The sequence below is a fragment of the Platalea leucorodia genome (assembly GCF_965183815.1).
Source record: "Platalea leucorodia genome assembly, chromosome: 1".
Lineage (NCBI taxonomy): Eukaryota > Metazoa > Chordata > Aves > Pelecaniformes > Threskiornithidae > Platalea > Platalea leucorodia.
The window spans coordinates 55,999,060-56,020,318 of record NC_138823.1 but is presented as its reverse complement, the minus strand read 5'-3'; the positions used below and the strand labels follow the sequence as shown (position 1 = coordinate 56,020,318).

Genomic DNA, 21,259 nt, shown 5'->3' with positions numbered 1-21,259 from the left:
TAACGCCTGCCTAAAGATACTTTTGTCTGTTGCAACCTGATGCAGTTAGAGAGTGTATGACAGCAAAGTACTGTATAATTTTAGGGACTATCTAAAATGGGTATAATAGAATCATAGAATACCAGGTTGGAAGGGACCTCAAGGATCATCTGGTCCAACCTTTCTAGCACAATCTAGACAAGATGGCCCAGCACCATCTCCAACTGAGTCTTAAATGTGTTCAGTGTAGCGGAATCAACCACTTCCCTGGGGAGATTATTCCAGTGATTGACTGTTCTCATTGTGAAATATGTACCTCTCGTGTCCAATCAGAATCTTCCTGGGAGTAACTTGTACCCGCTACCCCTTGAATAGATGAGGAGGATTAAGAGTTTATACTTTGGCTTTGGATCAGGCTACAATTTTCAACAGAGTGAACCTATGTTGCCTATGTGAATACTGTATTTCCATACTATAGACCTTATATGCTTAAGTTATGCCTGCCTTTTAGCAATGACCCAGAGAAAACAGGGAACTTAGTTAACATTCCCAAGTAAAAATAAGGTTGTTGCTCTGGCACACGTCTGATCATTTTCAGGATCTGGTAACAGGAGATGAGGTCTTTATTGATCAGAGGGAAGAGGATGCTCATTCCATCAGTGAGCATTTTGGCACATGTAGATTTTTTCACACCACCAGTGGATGCTAGTGGGCAGCACAGAACTAGCAAAGTAATTTTGACACCTTGGAAAATTACCCATCTGAAGCCAAAGCGCTGAGTAAAATGAATAAAATGAAAAAGAATAATCTTTAAGAGTGGGGATTTAAAGAGTTCCTCTGCTCTGTTGTTCCAGATTGTAACAAAGCCTACTAGGACTAACAGACAGTTTACAACTAACCTGCAGCAGTGATTCAAGAGCTCAGTTGCACTGGGAGTAACAGCTTTCCTCTGACAAGCTCAGGTAATGGGGTAGAAGACACAGCAAAATGAACTATGTTAATTAAAACATTCCTGTTACTTCCTTGTCTGAGGAACGTGTGAATTCTCTGCCTGGAAAATTATTGGTTAAATTGAAAGTGATTGTTTTTGCAAGGCAATAATTGTGTCTTAACACAGAGAAGTAGAGGTGTGACTGTTAAAAAAAGCCCACAATTTGGGGATAATCAATCAGAAGTTTCTTTCATGGCAGTCTTCTTATTTATTTTTTATTTTCTGAAATTCCAATAGAGTATTCTGGTTCAGGAAGGGAAAAGGTGGTAATTTTCTAGGATTATTCCAAAAGTCAGAGTGAAAAAAGAAATATGATGAGAAAAAGGCAACGATTTTCCCTAGAAGGTCTTAAAAAACCCCTCCCTTAGCAGGAGAGAGGATTTTATTTTAATTTTTCTTCCTAAGGTAGCTGGCTTTAAGCTATGTCTGTTCACCAGCAGATTCAAGGAACAACACTGTTTACAAATAAAGTTTCATAATAGAGAGGCCATAGCAAAAAAATTTACAGGAGCTCATTTAGCAGTTCTGGATTTTCCAGGAGACTGTTTTAACTGGGGCACTGCCTCACTGTCAGAGTGCAGGGACACATACTGGATCAAGATTTGTATTGTGCAAAGCATGCCAAAGACAAAACATGTTGCAAAGCACTGAAATAAATAATTCTACCCACAGAAATACTGATATGGATAAGAGGAAACTACAACACATACTCTACCTTATTAATCCTTCAACATTCCTACTTAGGTTTTACTGCGGACAGTTCCACTGGTTTGGGGTCAGATTTAGAGATTTGATTCTGGACTTTTTCAGGCACCGAGGATTCCCAGTCTACTTCAGTAAGGGATAACAGGGTTTTTTTTTGTAACCATTGACTCTCAGATCCTCAGACTTATTATATCCCATATGGCAGAGCCACTGTTGGTTCTGTGCTTACATACAAGGTGATTTCTTTGGTTTAAATATTTGTGCAGCTATTTAGCTGCTAGCAATGGCTGGTGGTTGAGGTCTCTATAGCAGTGGTTGGCATTGCGTGCCTCTCACTGAGCTTATTCCTGAAATAATGGTGTCTGAAGTGTGAAGCATTCTGATATTCTGCCCCTAAATAACTCTAATTGTGGGTGACTAATCTGGAATTCTTATTTTACAACTATACCAGAGTGAAAATGTACATCAGAGTAATTTGAGATATGCTGTATAATGGAAACGTTCTGTCACGTATCTCCTGATGAATTTTCTTCACATCTCCCCCTGCCCCCCTTTTATTTTAAGTGGCAGCACTCTTCTAGGTTCATAAGACCATACGAGACCACTGTGGGAAGAGAGAGCTTTGAGCACAGCAACTGGTGATTCAAATTCCAGACAACCTGCAGAGGCCTTGGTTTCAGACCTTGAAACGAGAAATCCCCTTTTTTCTAAGTCTGACTCAAATGTGGTTCACAACAGCCAAAATCCATTAAACCTCTCTTTTTCAAACCTGAACTCCATGTTCTAGGTTAAATCTAATCCAGACCTGAATGTAATTCCTCAGCCTTCCTGAACATTATACTGAAAGAGCACTTACATTTGTATTACATTGCATCAAAAGGAAACAAAGCACTTTAAAAAGTATGTAACTGCTCCACTGAGGGTGATGCAGCCAAGTCTGGAGAGATTTTTTTCTTTGCATTCTAATTATGGATGCTTTTATTTACTAAAGTTACAGATAGGACTTGTCTATTACAAGCCTCTGAAATCTCATTTTGCTAAAATGAAAACATATTTCAAATGCTTTGGAGAACTATTAAGATTACTGAATGTCTTGCATACTGCTTCAACTCTCTGAGTGGTTCACTAGACCCCTAGGGAACAGCCAAGCAGCATACAATTATCACAGTAATTAAAAAGGTGCAATGACTCTTCTCTTAAAGATGCCTGTTTTATTAATTCTATGGTATGCCTTGGAGACTGGCATTATTTTACTCCTACCCAGCTTAATTATACCGTCATTAGTTTATCAGCATCTCTTTTTAAACCCTTGGGCCAGTTATTAGCATGTCACTTGCTAACAGTTAACCAATAACCACTACACCTTCAAAGCAGGATCTTCTGCTACAAAAAAGCCAGTTTGTAGAGACAAATTTAATATCATCATTCAATTTAAATTTTTCAGTCAGCCATCACTTTCTGCTTTTAATTTAAGAGGGTTACTGTTTAGCTTAATGAAAACACCAATAATGTATTACAAGACATTACTAGGTAATAAAATACTTCCAGTACATAGTGGTTTATGAGACTGAAGGCATGTTTTACTACTCAACAGTGTGTACCACTAAAAAGACCAGAAAGCATATGATGTTCTTAAATACAACTAAAATTCTGGATCTCTCTCTCTCTCTACTGGGTCTGGCTGGGATGGAGTTAATTTCCTCCATAGCAGCCTGTATGGTGCTGTGTTTTGGATTTCTGACTAAAAAAAGGTTGATAACAAACCAGTTTTTTGAATGTTGCTGAGCAGTGCTTGCACCACCTCAAGGCTTGCTTTATTTTCCACTCCACAGCCCCCAGCAAGTAGACTGGAGGTGGACAAGAGGCTGGGAGGGGACACAGCAGGGACAGCTGACTCCACCTGACCAAAGGGATATTCCATACCATATGATGCCACAGTCAGCAATCAAAGCTCAAGGAAAGGAGGAGGAAGGGGGGATGTTCGTTGTTATGGCATTTGTCTTCTTGAGTAACCTTTATGTGTGCTGAGGCCCTGCTTCCCAGGAAGTGGCTAACAGCTGCCTGCCAATGGGAAATAGTGAATAAATTTCTTTTTTGCTTTGCTTGTGAGCACAGCTTTTGCTTCACCTATTAAACTGTCTCCATCTCAATCCATGTGTCTTCTTGCCTTCCTTCTATTTTCTCCCTGTCCCGTGGCAGAGGTGACTGAGCGAGCGGCTGTGTGGGCCGCTGGCATCAACCCACCACACTCTCTAACCCTTTACCTCAGACAGGCTCACTTACACAGCACCCAATGTTACATCATCTAATCACATAAGCAGATGATCAAACTATGAGAAAAACTTTTACTTTTAGAAAACTTACGTACTTGTGTATTAAATACATACTTACATTGTCTAGACAGATAATTCTATATTATTATGAAAGGCATAGTGCCCCAGAAACCCTCCTGAAGGGAACTCTAATTAATTTTTATGCCTCACTTTTGACTAAGCTGAAGTTATCCTAGTCTAGTAAAGAAAATCTTACAAATACAAAATACCTAACTACTATTATAACTTAACTGCACTGCTTTTTGGTATTTTTCATTAAATACTTCTTTCCAGTAATGAGAGGAAGAAAAAAACCCGAAAAGAACATCAAAGAGTTAGTACTTGTATAAGAATGCGTCTTCAAAACATAACACTGGGATTCTGACAGCAACTAAATTTCATTCTATGTTTGACATCACACCAATCGGTTCAACTGAAATGCCATTTAGTTACTGACAGGTGGCCAGGTGACTTTACAAAAAGTAACTTTACTTTCATATGCCATGGAAATACATCATTGTTTCTGTTAAAGTATGTAATTTTTCCTGTTAAAAAGACAAATAACATCAAGCCATTCTTTAAAAGATTAGGATCAATAAGCTAATACCATTTGCTTCGTCCCATTTCCTCTAGGTACACTTCTGCCTATCTTCCACCAACTTTACAGCAGCAGAAAGAAGATTCAAAATATTGGGGGAAAATACTACTGACAAAAAAAAATTCCAGGTCACTGTATACTCTATTATTTTCTGAGCAGCTGAATGACAAATTAATATCACTGCCACTCTTCCTGAAAATTACTGTGCAATTGCCTTTGCATAATAGGTCTACTTTGTATCTTTTTACAGTCAGAGGTCAGCACTATTAATTATGACATCCAAAACAGGAGCCAACACTGCTACACAGCACCACAAATCACACTATCTCATTTAATGAAAAGACATGCTATCAGTCACTCAAGAAAGCAGTCCTTTGCTAAACCTCATCTGCTAATTGAGACTTAACAGTGAACACTTTTGCTGTTACACAGGATCTCTTTCCACTTTATCTACAAGTTTGATATACCTGACATTGAAAAAAGGAAAAAAGAAACTTTATCCAAAACAAACAAAGTTCTTACCAAGCTTGGGATACTAGCCAAAAAAAAAAGAAAAAAAGCAAACCCCCAAAAAAGGATGAACTAACCTGACACACAAACATACACTAGCAAGTGAGGGGTGTAATGAAATGGAGAGAGCTCAGTGCACACCTGACAGTAAAAATTGTTTATTTATACAGCACTGCACACTGACCACTTTAAGGCATGCACAAGTATGATTTCATCTACAATCCGCAGTGGCTCTGAAGGCTGGTTTCAAGGTCATCATAGCTGGTAAATGCTAACAGCTTATACTTAAAAGCATCCAGTCTTAATTCCTGCAGCCTGCTAGTTTAAGGTAGACAGTAAAAACTGCTTACGTTTTCAACCGTAGAAAGAGGCTTACAATTTTCCAATCACTTTTGAGTACTCACCAGCACATTTTGTTCTTGTTTTGAGAGCTGGGCCAGGAGATCCAGTTCCTCCTTCACCTGGTCTTGTAAGTAACACACTGATTTCATATTCTGTGTCAGGATCCAGGTGCCCAATCTTATAGCTTGTGGAGTCCACAGGCTGTATGTCATACCAGCTTCCACTTGAAGTTCGATACTCAACTTCCCTTTGAATAATAGGTCCATCCCCATTGATGGAATTGGCATTCAACTGTATCCACAGGTAAGTTGCACCAACTGAGGACAGCTGAGGTGGAGCAATGGGAACTGGTGGCTCTGAAGCACAATAAGTTACAAAAAGCAACAATGATTATACTGGCATTTTTTTTGCTTCTAAAACATTCAAATAAACCATGGATTTTGTACTATATTAGAGCTGAAGGTTGCATAAAAATATGGATATGAAGAAATAATCACTACAGATTAACAGATAAACTGCAATATGCAAACTTTTGCTTATGCACTTGGGGAGTTTAACATGAAGCTTTTGTTTTATACCATGTGACTTCAAACTGGGTGCAACTGCAATTCTATTCACTAGACATTACATGGCAACTTTCAACTTCCAATTTAAAAAAGATAATCTCAGGTTTTCTTATCAAAATACAGTTCTTACCGGATGTAAATATAAATCCTACTCAAAGCTAACATTTTTAAGCTAAAATTGATATTGTAGTCTATTCTTAGACATAGCCAGAACAGTGACTTCTTCATGAAAACAAAAAGAATTTTTTATTCATTATTTCTCATGGACTGTACTGCTCAGCCTTCAGATGTTCAGACTTCTGTGTAAGCAGAATAAATATACTATTTTTTCAAGTCCTATATCCTGCTTAAACAGAAAGAGCTTCTAAATGAGAGCTGGGGGAATTCTGGAGTCTTTACTACAACTCTGACTCTATTTCATGTAATGGCTTATTTTCAGTAACTACCACACAGAAGCAGTACTCTGTCTCACAGAGCAAGCACGTGTGTGATCTCCTGATAGTTTACATTCTAAGGATTTTAAAAGTGAGCAAAATTTTAAAACCACTTTTATTTATTATGTGATGGACATGTAATTTTAAATTAGACTGCAGAAATAATTTGCAGGCATCATCTCTTTTTAAAAGTAAATAACAAATTCACTTTTTTCCTATTGATTAACCAGGAAATTACCCTGCTGTTTCCTGCATCACATCTGCATAAAATTCACCTTCCCATTGGTTAAATATATTCATGTGGAATGAAACCAGGCCGCTGTAATAAGGCACTGTTTGATCCAATATCCTTAACATATCTATCAGCAAACACTGCCACCTTCTTAAGGCTACACAGAATACGTAATGAACGTAGAACATCTGTCTTCCCTAAGCTGTAGATTCAAATTTATCCTCTTCTGCTAACCATTTCCCAATGTGTTCAGATATAGGTAGTCAAACAGAAGACAAGTTGAATTTATATATTTCATCATTTTCTCAAGGACTTCAAAGTCATAGTTAAAGCAAATAACATAAAAGAATGAAGTGCAAGGGAGAAAGGAACTCTGGAAATTAGTATTAATATTTCCTGAGAAATAGTAGAATTGCTGTTGTAACAAACATGTAATTATCCCATGTTATGCTACCTTCTTTCATTTAGAGAAAGAGTACTCAACTCACAGAGCACTAAGTACACTGACGATTAGCTATGCCTCAGATAGTGTTTCTAATTAGCACTGTACACTTGTACGTAAGCTTCAATCTGTGCAATCTGTTAGTAATTCCTGAAAGATGACATCACAAAACAGCAAACATAGGCATCGGCGTTATATATTTTCATCTTAACAACACTAATTGATTACTATCATGAAGAACATGATACAGTGGGCAACAATCCAGATTGTCGCCAAAGATGCCTACTAATTATTACTGACTGCAACAGACATAAACCCAGCTTAATATATTGTGGTAGATTCCAGTGCATAAAGAGAAGAATACTGTTTACATTTTCAAATCACTAGGGAGAACACTGTTATATGTCAATAGCAATATACGGCAAACTGATGTAATCTTTCAGTTAGACACATACTGCAGTTTTATCGAAATTATTGTTCCTGAAGTATATAAACTATTGCTTCATACAGCGATAGCATGTCTGGAAACAGTTCTGACTTGACTCAAAATGATTTAGCATCAATTCAAATCATTAGGCTGTTTTGTGAACCAAGACATGAAATGGAACTTTTATAGAGCATCCTAAGGCATTTACTTAGCCATGCTGAAAGAACAGTTAATTACTTTCAAGTTTCAAATGCTACTAAAGGCTGTTGAAGTGCCACTCAAAATGCGAACTCAGGAGTTAGGTCACTAAGGTTAGTGGTTACACCAATTCATTGCAAGTATTACAAGTACTTGAAATAGACAGTATTTTATTGTCTTTTTATCCCTCAGGGCATATTTTTCTTTTCTTTGTGACCAAAGTGCAAAAGGTTAATGCAAGCTGCATGATTTCAGCAAAGCCTGCATATACTGCAGTTTAATACTAGTAATGTAGTTTAATACTAAAAGTAGTCTTCTTACCAAAGATCAAGGTTACCTATAACGAACATTTCATTACAAATATGATGCTCATTATTAAGTGACTGGTTAAAAACATGAGACCCAGAGTTAAGCAGACACTTCAATACAAGCGGTGTACTACTAAATATAACGAGCCGATTTCATGACTAAGGTATCAAAGTTGTTCTTTTGAATTATTCATTTATTCCTCCTTTAGGCAGAATGATTTAGTTTTTTTAGGATACTGAGGAGTTTGAATCACTTAATCAGGTAAGTACCAGACTACAGCACCATCTTTCACTAAAAGCAGTTTTACTGGTGGACACTAGTGTAGTCTCAAATAAATACCATGCAAATTATTTTCTGATTAATACCTTTATGAAAAGGGTACAATAGACCTGTAATTTTACAGCTGTGTACATCAAGGAAGGAATTTCACCTGGTTGCAGAAACAAGTTTGTAGCGGTGGCTATTTAGTGTGACAGTTTAGCTTAGGGAGGAGTTGTTCCCTGTAGATCTCTCTTGAAACGGAAGTAAGCAAAGCTATTCAGTACTATGAAACCCTTTAAAGACAGGCTTTTAAAACAGAATATTAACTCAAAAAAAAGAAGGTAAGTGTATCTATAATTTCAAATTTAATGCTTTTTAGACTTTGGGCAGACAGGTGACCTCTTCTTGAATTCTGTGACAAATGGCGATGGGCATAATCCCTAATGGAGAGAAAATAGTGGCGACCTTACAAAGCTAGAGGTCTGCAGATGACAGAAAGGTGTAGGCAGATGCTCTAATGTCACCCTACCGAAATTAATCATTTAGAGTAAATATAAGAAAAAGACAAAGCCTTTATGATAAGGAGCAGACCTCCTCATGCAGAGAATATAAACAAATTTAGCCATACCTGCATATAAACTACTCATTCTTACGTGCTTCTATATTAACTGGAAACATACTTGAAATGGCAACTCCTTTATTTACACTGCTTTGTGCTTTAAATTATACAGAATTTCCAAACATTTTCTACAAGATCCTAACATCTTTATGTTTTGCAGTTGTTTTAAAATTTTAATAGGGAGGGGAAAGGCATCACACAGAGATGCCAGTGGAGATAATGTAAATCTCTGAGGTTTAAGTGAGTTATAGAACACAAAAAATACACATTTCTTCTCTGTGGCTCAGAACAGCTAACTTGAAAAATGAAAAAAATCTACTTCAGTAGTGACAATAACATTTTTTGATTTTTCTTTTGAGGTGAGAGAGTGAGAGAATGGAGCCATGCTACATTTGCGGGGGAATAAGAAAGAAACATTTATCCTACAAGCTAATTTTTTTTAAATAGTAACTGTTAGAAAGACAATGCCATGATATTCCCACATGATACTGTTCAGCACATCATGAGTAGGTGAAGTGATAAAAATAAGCCATCAACCATCTCTGATGCTATGTCCATATCAATAACATCTTAATTATTATAAAACTAATCAAATCATTATAATTTTATAGTCTTGAAATCAACTAAACAGCTTTAAGAATTTTCTTCTTCCATTTTCCTCTCTAGTTTGTTTTTTTTATGCATATATATATATATTATTGTGCTCCTCTTTTGAGCATGCAGATGATTCTGTCCATTTGGAAACAATGGAGAGCAGTGTCATTTTGCAGCATTTAATTGTGGATGAAAGGCAACAAATACCCCAACTGATAACAAAAGACATGGCAATGATTTTGAAACACCACAGTTCTTCATGCAATATTTTTTTCAAAAAAATCTTTAAATAATTCCTGCCAAAGCACTGAATTATTTAATTAAACAATACCTCTGAACAGTATGATGCATAACACGTGAGCTAATTTTACACTATTCCTTCACTGAGACTGTTCAGGATGAAAACTTGACCTGACTCAGTATCTTAATGTTCTTAAAACTACTTGTAAATTCTTCATTTAAGAAAATGTCATTGTTGTGTTTTATACATATTTTGAAACTTCACAGAAAAACAAGTGTCCTTGTACTATACACTGATAAGCCTATGCTGACACAATCTAACTAGCTGGACATCAGTAGATATCCTGATAAACCCTGTAGTAGTAGCATTACTATTACCGCTCATCCCTAACTAGGCACAAACTGTTCCCTTCCCCAAACATGATTCCTCTCAAACCCAATTTCTCCGACTTGCCCACTCCTGACTCGCCAACTCTCTTTTAAGACAGCAGTGCCTCAGCCTGCGCTACCCTTGCTCCATCCTCATCTGCTGACCTAAGTGGTCTAAACCCATCTACCCTTCCCATTCTCAGCTTTGCTGAGTTTTCGTTTTCTCCCCACACTATGGTCACCATCCCCACACATTCCAAACACCACTAAATTCCACCCCAGGTTTCTTTTTTTTTTTTTACCCCAGGCTGTATCTACGAGCTCTGTGACTGCTCCTCTCCCTGCCTTCCAGTCTGCTGCTGTTCTTCTAAGCATGCTTCTCCCTAGCATCTGCTTCTCCTCTCCCCTCCTGCACTAGACAGTTCCCCTTTCCAGACAGTTCCCTTGTCCACTGGCCTCAGCCCCCATCCTCACCCCCTACATACATATATATGTATATACACACATACATATTTTTGCATATGCATGTATGTATGTTTATCTTCCACTCTTTGTCGTCTTTCTCCCTAGTTCTTAGTGCTTATGTAGTCCCAATTTTCATCTACCTCCTCCCTCACATGAGAAGACCTCCCAGTTTGCCATACCTTCCAGTCCCAACACTAACAACCTCATCCAAGTATGCAGTTACTTGCTCTTGCACCCTTCACTATCCACATCATGCACCTCACCATTTTACTCTCACAGTCCAAGGGCTCAGTGAGGTGGAGGGTGGTATACTAAAAGCACAGGAATGCTAAGCTCACAGCTTTTGATGCCTGTGCCTGGATCCAGCCTGTCCCAGAGGAGCTCAGATCAGTGCCTCATTTAAATTCCGTTCGCTGTATCTAGAATCTGGGGGGAATTTGAGAGTTTAACTCTAAGAAGCCTCCAATGTACATATCAGAATGGAGGGCTTGGTGGATTTTATTTAGTAGCTTGTAAATTGACTATACTTGAAAGCAGATTTTCACAGGAATAGAAAAACAGTATTCTTGACATAACTATTACCCTCCTGAAAAAAAGTTCCTGCTTCAAAGCCCAGAGTCTTCAGCACTTTCTTATGGCAAGTTTGCTAAGATGGCCGAACTATCTCAACTGTTTTGGCTGGAGGTTTTCTCAAAACCTTCAGGCTGAGGCACACACCCACACTGGAAAATACCAGCCTGAAGCCAGTTTGCCAAAATATGAGCATCCGAAAGCAGGACTTCACGACAGGAATTGTCAGGCAACCATAAAAATAAGTCCTAATACCACCACTGTTTGTAAAAAAAGGGAACAGACAGATTGATGGATCCAGCATGAAAGGCTAGTTGGCAGAGAGAAAAAACAGACTTTAAGTACCCATGTAAACTTAATGTATGAGAACAATTGATACAACCGATAAGCATTCTTTAATGTTTTCTTACTGTGCCTTGATCTCAAAATGATTTTTGCCCTCCAGAACAAATTTTTATGGTTGCTCTAGAGGCCCAGAAGAGGTTTGGTTCTGTTCCTGGTGTTAAATCTTCCATTTGGAAAGATGCAGACATTTAAGGTGCCGGCATTACAGATGGTTACCTTTCTATGCCCTCACTTAAAAACCTAACAAAACTCCTTTTAACCAATCTGACACCTAGGTTTACCTTGTTTGAACTCAATAAGCAGTCTGAACTCTGTAATAATCTGATGTCTGCTCAGACAGGCTCATTCTGTTCTCCTAAATCTAATCTGTGTTGGATCTGCCCACTATTAGAAAAATTCAACCTAGGGACTGTATGTAGAAGTCTAATTTACTTCACCAAATACATTTAATCAATTCCACCCTACTATTTTCCTCTTGCTCAATGTTTGATTACTTTTATGTCACCCATTAGATACGAACTGCTGTTTTTTACAATAAGTGGGTGATCTGATGAGGCCAATTTCATGTCTCCCATTAGATGAAGTGACATTTCAATCCAATTCTCTGACAAACTTAGATGAGGATACTGTGTAGTTTGAGCACACACAATGACAAGGCACTTGTCTTTTCAGCCTTTCCTATCAGAACAAACACTCGGGTAAATTGAAAACCTCCCCTTCAGGATTTATTTAAATAGAGCAATCAATACTTTATTTCACCATCCACAAAAGGCATACAAGATAACACAAACAAGTTTTCAAAAAAACCTCTTTTTTTTCCTTCTTGTTTAAGGCCAGACTAATTGTTCACTGACAGGCTTTTTGCTCATTAACTAGACAATATTCATGTTTACAGTTCTTTAATAAGATAACATGGGATTAACGGACAGCTCTTTAATTGCTCCCCCTCCTCCCCCCATACAGACTAAACCTCGCTATAACTATATCTGCTCAGGTAAAAAAAAAAAAAAAAAAAGAAAAAGAAAAAAGGAACATTTGTCTGTTTGCTACATATCTCTCATGTTCAAGATTTGATTCCTCTTCCTTTGTGGTTTCGTGTTTGGTTTGCAGCACCTGACACTAGTGGCCTTTCTGCTGATTTCGAAAGTTCTGGTACCTGGTCCCCAGTGCCACACAACATCATGCCACAGCAGCACTACAAACCTTAGAGAGGTTTACATAAGAAAGTAACTGGAATCTACTTAAAGTAAGTTCCTCTTTAGTGAAACTCTATCTACAATGAAGTAGAATGAACATTGTACGCAGTTGTAACCCACTCTGCTGTGCAAATGTCCCTACTTAAAAGCAAAGATATTTTGAAAAAATCCCAACTCCAGTGCAGGATTTACTTATTTGCAACTTGAGTTACAAGTTCAGTAACCAGAATGAAACAGAGCACAATAAATGTAAAGAACTGATCTCTTAACTTACAAACGCTTGGTTTGACTCTCCTGTCATCCTAGCAATGTAATTCCAGGGAAATTCCTCTTAAGTCAGCTTAGTTACACCAGCGTAAATGAGAAGAGAATTAGATTCATTGTTTCCAACAAAGAGCGGGGAGTAGTTACACCACTGTTTCTACACATACTATTATTAACCCATCAGTAATTCCCATGCGTACTAAGCATTACATGCAATACGGGTAAATGTACGTTTTTTCATGATTTATTGATGAAAATGGATGAAAAAAAGATACAGGGGCACTGAAATCAATCCATTATCTTTGAATTCTGCTAACTAACATTGACGAAAAGCTACTGACAAAATCAGGAAATACAATTTCTTAATTATATGCCATCAATAAGAAAGCATATTTGCTAATTAGCCCCTAATGCTACTATTTCAGTATAGTCATCTAAGGTTTTCCAGCACAATGTTTAAAATGGGTCTTTTTAGGTCAGAAGGAATGACCTGCAGGTGGTCTCATAAAAGCTCCAACACAGGCAACGGGGATTACCATAATTACTTTGCCACTCTACAAGCAGTTAATGGGATTACGCCTGAAGGCTATGCACTTGTTCACAGTGCCCAGTGTCTGGGTAAGCACAAATGCTTTAACGATACGCTACATAGTTTCATCTACTGCACCGCAAAAGGAGCACTAATAAATTAAAACACACTAAATCAAAGAAATTGAAAAAATCTAACTTCTTCGGCTTTCTGTACCTCCTGTCACTGATGCAGTCAATCTTCCATCTGCCTGCTTCAGGCAGTCTCCGTTCTTCCTCGTTTCCGCTGATGTTAGGTCTGAAGGATTCTTCATCATTCCTGTTGGGGTTCATACTCCACCCTTTCTTGCTCTCTTTGCTAACTTCCATACATTTCCATTTTTGGCCACTCCTTTTATTTCCTTTTCATGCTATCTTTGCTTGGACTGAAATAACCTCGACTTTTCCACTGTGCCTTATAATTATATTCTCATCTCACCTTCTCTATTTGTTTCTTTCTTCATCTGTCCGTTCAAATAGCCCATCTAAGTTTTCATACTACAATTTGTTTTGTCATGTTATCTTCATACACTGGTTATTCACAACCTCCTTCTCCTCACCTTGTCCTGCTTCTCTCCATTTTCTCTAAAACACCTCCACTTTGCTTTGCTTTTTTAATGTCTTGCCCTGATTCTTTATTTACGCCACTGTGCCTCCTGTCCTTCAACCCCCTCCTTTACTGCTAGCTTCTCATACACATGCCTTCTATACTGACTTCAGAAACAACATCCACGCTACATTTTCAGATGTAACAGATGTAACAGTTATCCCACACCTTGCTCATTACCCTACATGTAAGTTGTCTTTAGGAGAAGGATCACATCTTTAAAAAGTCCTGACAAATCCCATACAGGTTTATAAATATACAAAATAATTACAGAGTTAGGAAAAAGAAAAGAGCAAATCCCAGATCAACTAATAACAAAGCCCCTTATCCAGCCTGCTGTCTGTAACCAGAACTGTACAAGCTCTTACACTGCAATAGGTACTGATTTTTTAATTAGATGACTAAATCATAAGAAATGTTAATTTGTATCTTAACCCAAAAGATAAAACCCAGAGCAAAATTTGGAAAGCAGAGTGACAAGAAGGTACTACACAGAAATGAATTTCTTTCTCCTGTTACTCCTTAGCCTATAAGTTTCTTTAATTCTGTTAGAACAGCTATAATGATATCATCCATGATAATCCAAATGCTACCTCCAAAAGAAAAAAAGTCCTATCCAAGGAAGGATACTGTTTCTAAAATCAGAGGACACACAACAGATGCAAGCGTGTCCTTCCTATTTCCCAGAGGAAAATTCCACACCTGTGGTGGATTAAGTTTTATGGCACTTGTTCACTCCTTGCCAACTTGGATCAAATTGTTTTCCGAAGGAAGAGAAAAAGAGCCGTTAGCCCTTCATCTGACTTCTTGTTTGTTAGGCACAGAATGGACCAGAAATGGAAGACACATAACACAATAATGTGGCTCCACAGCTTAGGTGCTACAGAATCTGGTTTTGTCTCTGAAAGAACAAAAATAAAATTTTGTTCCTCCAAAATACTACTATAAAAGTAAGAAGCAATCAAAATGCAATTTAAATATAATGAGTGTTGAAAAATTGTTTTAGCGCAGTTTTCTATAATAAGGATGGACATACCTGTATGCATTCTATTTACATTTAAGTGTTTCCTGCTGTTTTTAAAAACATCCCTCCATATGCTGGGATATGTGTATTTTACGTGTTCATTTTAATGTAAATCTTTCATATTTTGCAGTAAATATATTTTTAGAATGCAATCTCCATAAAGGAGGTAAATAGCCAGTATTACATTCATACCTTAAAAAAAAATCTTGTAAATACACTCTCAAAGACATATAGTTCTAAATAGTGCATTTTGGGGAATTACTTAAAACAACAATCAACAATTAACTAGTTAATTAGCCCTGGCTTCTTCTGTCATTCTCTTGTTACAGCTGGATAGACTCTCAAGATTTACATAAACAGAGTCTATTTATTGAACCTCTTACCAACTGTAACAGGCTATGGGTGCCATTCTTACTGAAACAGGAATTGCAGGTCCTTATTCCATACATTGAGCATGCAAATACTTATTTTTTTTATTGTGAAATACCTTTGACTATCAGTTCTGCATAGTTTGATACACCAACTCCTCCTTCTGTCCGAATCATGCAGCGATAGCTGCCAGCGTCCCGCTTCGTGGCATTTACCACACTAAAAAGTGCTACAAATCGGCGGAAGTTGAACACTTTTATGTCCTTCAAAGGTGCATCCCTTACATAAATACCCTAGGCAAAGAAACAAAAATAAAGGATATTGTTAGTCATTTAAAAAAAAATACTGAAAACCAATTTTATTTCTCTCAAGTTCCCCAAGAGAGGATGCAAGATAAAACCAGAAGTCTGTATGTTACTTTTACAGATGTTTACACTGTGTGAGGCTACTGCCTTCCCATGTGAGTTAAACCATTCATCATCAGTGGGTGACCACTCATCTGGAACAGCTGCTTTCAACTCTTTATAGATTAACTAATAGAAAGATTTAAGAGCAATGTAACATTTACTTGCTTGGCTTGCTTTACACAAATATTTAAAGTTATTTCTTTTAAAGAAACACGAAACCCAGCATACTCAGTCTCCGCTTTCTCTTCCCCTCTGCATCTGCTGCTTGGCACATGCATCTTGCACAGCTTGCACGCAAATGTCAACGGATGGTTCTCATCTAGCAGCACCCACACACGGGGTTATCAGGGACTCAGGTGGAAGAGACTAGGCACAGATTTACCAGGCGAATGACCAACAAGACAGAAGCTGTCTCCATCTCCCACTTCCTCAGCATGATACTGTGAACTGGGCAGTTTCTACCTCAATGCAGCGTCTCACCCTCAATTCAACATACTGCATGCACAGCACAAGAACGTGAGCTATGTAACAGCCGAGGAGCACAAGGCCCGGCATAAGTCCCATGCTACCAGCCTGCTCCCTCACGTGATCTGTGCATGGCTGATGGAGGAAAAAAGGGAGGGTAGCAGACAGAAGAGGGCAGAGATGACACCTTGCCATGCTCTCTGACACAAAGATGAGGGCAAAGAGACTTGCCTCTCAGATCCTCATCAGAACTTGTGCTCCACCTGCCCATGAAATGGGATACATGCACTATGAACACTCAAAAACCCTCAGAACATGTAAAATCATCGAATTACTAGAGCTGATTGAAAAAAACAGCGTATATAAAATCCAGTAACAACATTTACTCAAACAAGCAAACAAGAAAGAGGCACTTTCCACAGAAACATGTAAACTTCAACGAACTGAAGGCTACCGCCATTATCAAAACATCGAGAGAAACTGGAGAACCCCAACAAGCACCTCCCAAAAGACACTCTCTCCAGGAAGGCATATGCACAGTCTGATGCTATGTAATTATACCAGTTATTTTTAGTAGGTTTTTGTGACTTCAGGAGCTTCAAGCAGAGCAGGGGTCCTGCACTACTGAGCTTCTATAAACCATCAACACAGCTGGTGATGTCTGTTTTTCTGCCCTAGAGTTTGTAGTTTGTCCAGCAGAATTTAATACCTATATAGGGAATACTGACCTCAGTTTGTTGTGGCCTTTACTTGCCACCACATTGAAAGTACCCTTAAAACACCAGTTATAACCAGAGAGTTTCAAATACCAGCCACATAAAATTAAACTCATCCATAAATCACAAAACCAAGTCAGAGTTTATCATGCCATTAATGTCAAAGAAGCAGCATAATTAACAGTAAATACTGATCCTCAGGCACAGTAAGGTAGAGTTATTCCCTCTTCAAAAATAAATGTGGGTGATGCACAGCTTATTTAAAAGAAAAAAATGTTTGTAAGATGCCCAAAGAAGAATGTACTATCATGCCTTAAAAATTACTCAGTCTTAAATTATTACTTGAGAATTACTTCAAACAGTTGCCAGCTCCTTAAAATTCCTAGAATTCTGAGCTGCAGATAAACCAGCTTCTCTGACGTGGCACGGCAGTTACCGAAAACAAAACTTAGAAAGAAACATTTCAAACTACTATTTCAAAACTACTGTTTTTACCGGTTTTGCCACTGTAATAACCTTCTAGCAAGAATGGCTGCAGATAGCAGGATGCAAGCAGAGTGGGTTAATTATTATTTTGGAGAATGAATATTTCTTAAGAGCAACATTATTTTTTTACCTAAGACAATAACTGATTAATCCTAATTATCAGAGCTGCTGACCAGTCACAAACCACATGGTTTTAAAAAGTGTGTTTCTGCAGCTTTCAGACTCTTTAAGGACTCTGTGCATAGACAAGTCATGTGTTTATATTATATCCACCCACGCTATTTTTTCCTTTTTTCTAGTCGCAACATCAGGAAGCTTTACACAGGCTATTTTATCTTGCCAAGAAACAGGGTAAGTTATTCTCTAGGGAACAACATACTGCCACACACTGATTAATTCTAGTACCTAAACTAGCACAGCTCATTTAGAGTGTGAACAAGCCACTCCGCACTCCCGCCTGCACGGGACACCCGCTCTTCCACGCAGGGCACCTGCATCCAGAATTTACCAGAACTCTCATGAGTTATAACACAGCTGAAGAACCATGTAAATATTTTAAGCATTATTTCTTGCTGTTGCCACCCAACAAAGGCTACAGGACGCTGGTAAAGGGAAAAAGAGGTGAAGGGAAAGGACTAGGCAATGCCATGAGGCAGTATAATTTCTGCATTTATCTGCAGCCCGTGACGAGAGGAGACCACGGAAAGGTATGACGCATGCACGCTCCCCGCTGGCCCCACGCAGAGAACTGTCCCCTCAGCCCCCTCAGACCTCCCAATGGCCAGCAGAAATCCTGAACCACACAGCCTGGCTTGACGTATAAACTGCCAGCACTCCACGAAGGGAACTGCTCAAATACCCAGCCCCATAGGACTTATTTCCCATCTGTTTCTGGGCATATGTAGAATGAAAATTGGAACTGATCAATGCATTGCTGCATTTATAATAAATTATTATTTCACTGAGGTCCCATAATCTTTTTCACCTTCTGCTTATTCTTGAACACACTAATCTTGCCTGATTTCAAATGTCTTAACTGCTCTTCTACAACAGGAAATCTTGGTTTGATCAAATAATCGACTATATGGCCATGCAACACATGCTATCCATTCACGTCAATAATTTTGACAGAGAAAGAGAGAAGCCGAAGTGCATTTCAGAGGCATACATCATTTTGCTCAAATGAACAAGCTACATGAGCCTTAAATGTAACTCAGCTTGGCTCTACAGAAGATTTGAGCCTTTTTGCCCCCCACTGAAATCCAGATGTGAAACAGGCTATTAATGGTGGCTTCAAAATTAATGAAGGAGCTCCAGAATAAAAAGCTTTTATTATTATTATAATAACACACCTGTAAAATATATGTGAGATTATTATTAATAAAGCTTATCTTGACTGACTTCTCTTAAACATTACAAACTCACAGAGGCAAAGTGTAGAGTGTCTAATTATATGTTAGAACTCAAATAGTCCCACAGAAATCACTGGCATGACATTTCCTACTAGAACTCAAAGGAGAGAAAAAAAAAACAGATTTTTTCCTTTAGTCTCTTTGGGAAAAATATTTTCAAGGAAAACATAGTGTCTAGAACAGACAAAGACTAAGAAACATAATTGCTTTACTTTCCACAAGAAAAAATACAGCTCAAGAGAGCAAGTCTTCCCTCTCTTCTGGGATGACAGCAAATGAGTAGGAGAGCCGCCTAATTGATTTAAGCCTGAGCATAAAGGAATGGTAATGAAGGTAATGAATTCAAGTATAAGAAAAGTTCAATCCACAGGCATTGGAGAAGAGAGTTTAAAAAAAAAAAAAAAAGGTGAAAAAAAAAAAGACTGCACAGTTAAAAAAAAAAGGCGAAAACCCAACAACAACAACAAACCCCCCAAAACCCCAAACAACCCACATATACAACCTCTCCCTAACACTTATTTCAGCAACAGACAAATAGCAAAAGATTGGCTTTAGTCTAAAAAAAAAGCTATTTATCATTTGATATACAAATACAGAATGGCTTCTGTTTTAACTGTACCCACGCGGCCAGCTTCACTCCCTTTATTTGATTCATATTTTGTTCTGAGTTACTGCACAGTATCTTCAGGAAGCTGCACAGGTATGACAGTGGTCATTTTTATGGGTTAATTAACTATCCAAAATTTGGAGGAGAATGTCAATAATATTTTCTTTTCCATATTTAACAGGCGCCTTTAAGCACATTGTATAATAAAAGACAAGCTCTCAGTGCAGACTGTCAATAGTTATTTCATTTAGAATGGTTAGAAATAACTTACTTATATAAAATGAACATTCATTTATTGAACATATTAGTACATCCTGCTGTAAAAAACCAATTTTTTCACAAAGAATTATTTTTAGTAGCTTTCAGAAAAATAAGTTTTTAACACTCACAAATGCAACATTCTGAAGTCCCACAGATAAGAGAGATCACTTACAATCTATTGCTTCACTAATTATAGTCATTAAAACCTTAATCTCAGTTCTTTTAAGATAGAATTTGAAATTTACTGATAGGTCTTGCAAACTACCAGTTTATGTGGAAGCCTGAGTCTTCACAAATAGATCATATCTTATTGAAAATTAAACACACAAAAAAAGACAAGTCTGTAATTTACTAATCCCATTCCAGGAAACAGTATAAAATTCATGATTTACAGTGCAACACTGTGGTACTCTCTACTCAACCCATTAAAAGAGGTTGCTGGAGCAACTTTGTAGTGTCCTTCTGTTTTATGGGTGAGGTTTTTTTTGTTTGTTCGTTTGTTTGCTTTAAATACAATCCAAAGATAAAAACAGTTCTTCCTTTTTTACTTTAGCCCTTCTTTGCCATGTGAAAGACTGAGGTTTTACTACAGATTAAGCTTGCTAGCTCTTTCTGCCTCTGGGACTTGGAGAACTGTGTGAACAGGACACTTCATTCTTTGGGAAGAGGAAACTGCCACAATCATTTAATCCTAGACCTGCTACGATTACAAAGGCCGCATTGCCAGCGCAGAGCTATCTAACCTTCTTAAAGCAGAAGAATTTTGACCACAAAACAAAGATTGAAAGATGTTGAGATCCAGAAATGAAAATAACAGGTTCCACTGGCCGCTCAGCAACCCGTATGTTTTCAAATGCTCTGAGAAAGCTTTTAAAAAAAGAAATACACATATTCAAAAATGCAGTTCAAGCCAACTAATGAAAATACATAACTGGTAAGTCACTTGTAAGAATAAGTTTTCTATTAAGCATCGTGTTATTTAATACATAGGGATATTAAAAAAAAAAAAAAAAATCTTAATTTAACCTCAGGATGTATACAGCTTGAAAATCCACATTCCTAGTACCAGCATAATAAATGCATACAGAGACAGCTTAAAGCACTTTAAAATGCACATTATTTTTCCATTTTAGGCAAGCTAGAATGAAAAGAAATAGGTTGATGGTTATTTAAATTAGACTTAGAGGCTCTTTTAGGCAATGAACTAACTCCAAGTCTTCTAAATGAACAGCAATTTAGCAGCAACAAGATATATATTAAACCTTTCAAAAATACTTTTAACAAGAATGCAGCAGTAATTCAAAGGGACTGAAGTTCTGGGATGTTATATCCAGCACTACCACTGCACTAATCACTCTCAAGGCATGTTT

The 21,259-nt window shown here is 37.7% G+C and overlaps 1 protein-coding gene across 3 annotated transcripts in view; it reads right to left on the bottom strand.

Annotated features, from left to right (window-relative positions):
• PTPRM (protein tyrosine phosphatase receptor type M) overlaps positions 1-21,259 on the bottom strand; it is a 490,843-nt gene that overhangs the window by 281,586 nt on the left and 187,998 nt on the right. For all 3 annotated transcript variants that reach the window (XM_082320958.1, XM_082320956.1, XM_082320957.1), the window contains exons 6-7: positions 15,654-15,828; positions 5,500-5,793 (exon numbers count right to left, since the gene is read on the bottom strand). In XM_082320958.1, coding sequence (XP_082177084.1) covers positions 5,500-5,793; positions 15,654-15,828 — 469 coding nt within the window. The remainder of the gene's footprint in view (positions 1-5,499; positions 5,794-15,653; positions 15,829-21,259) is intronic.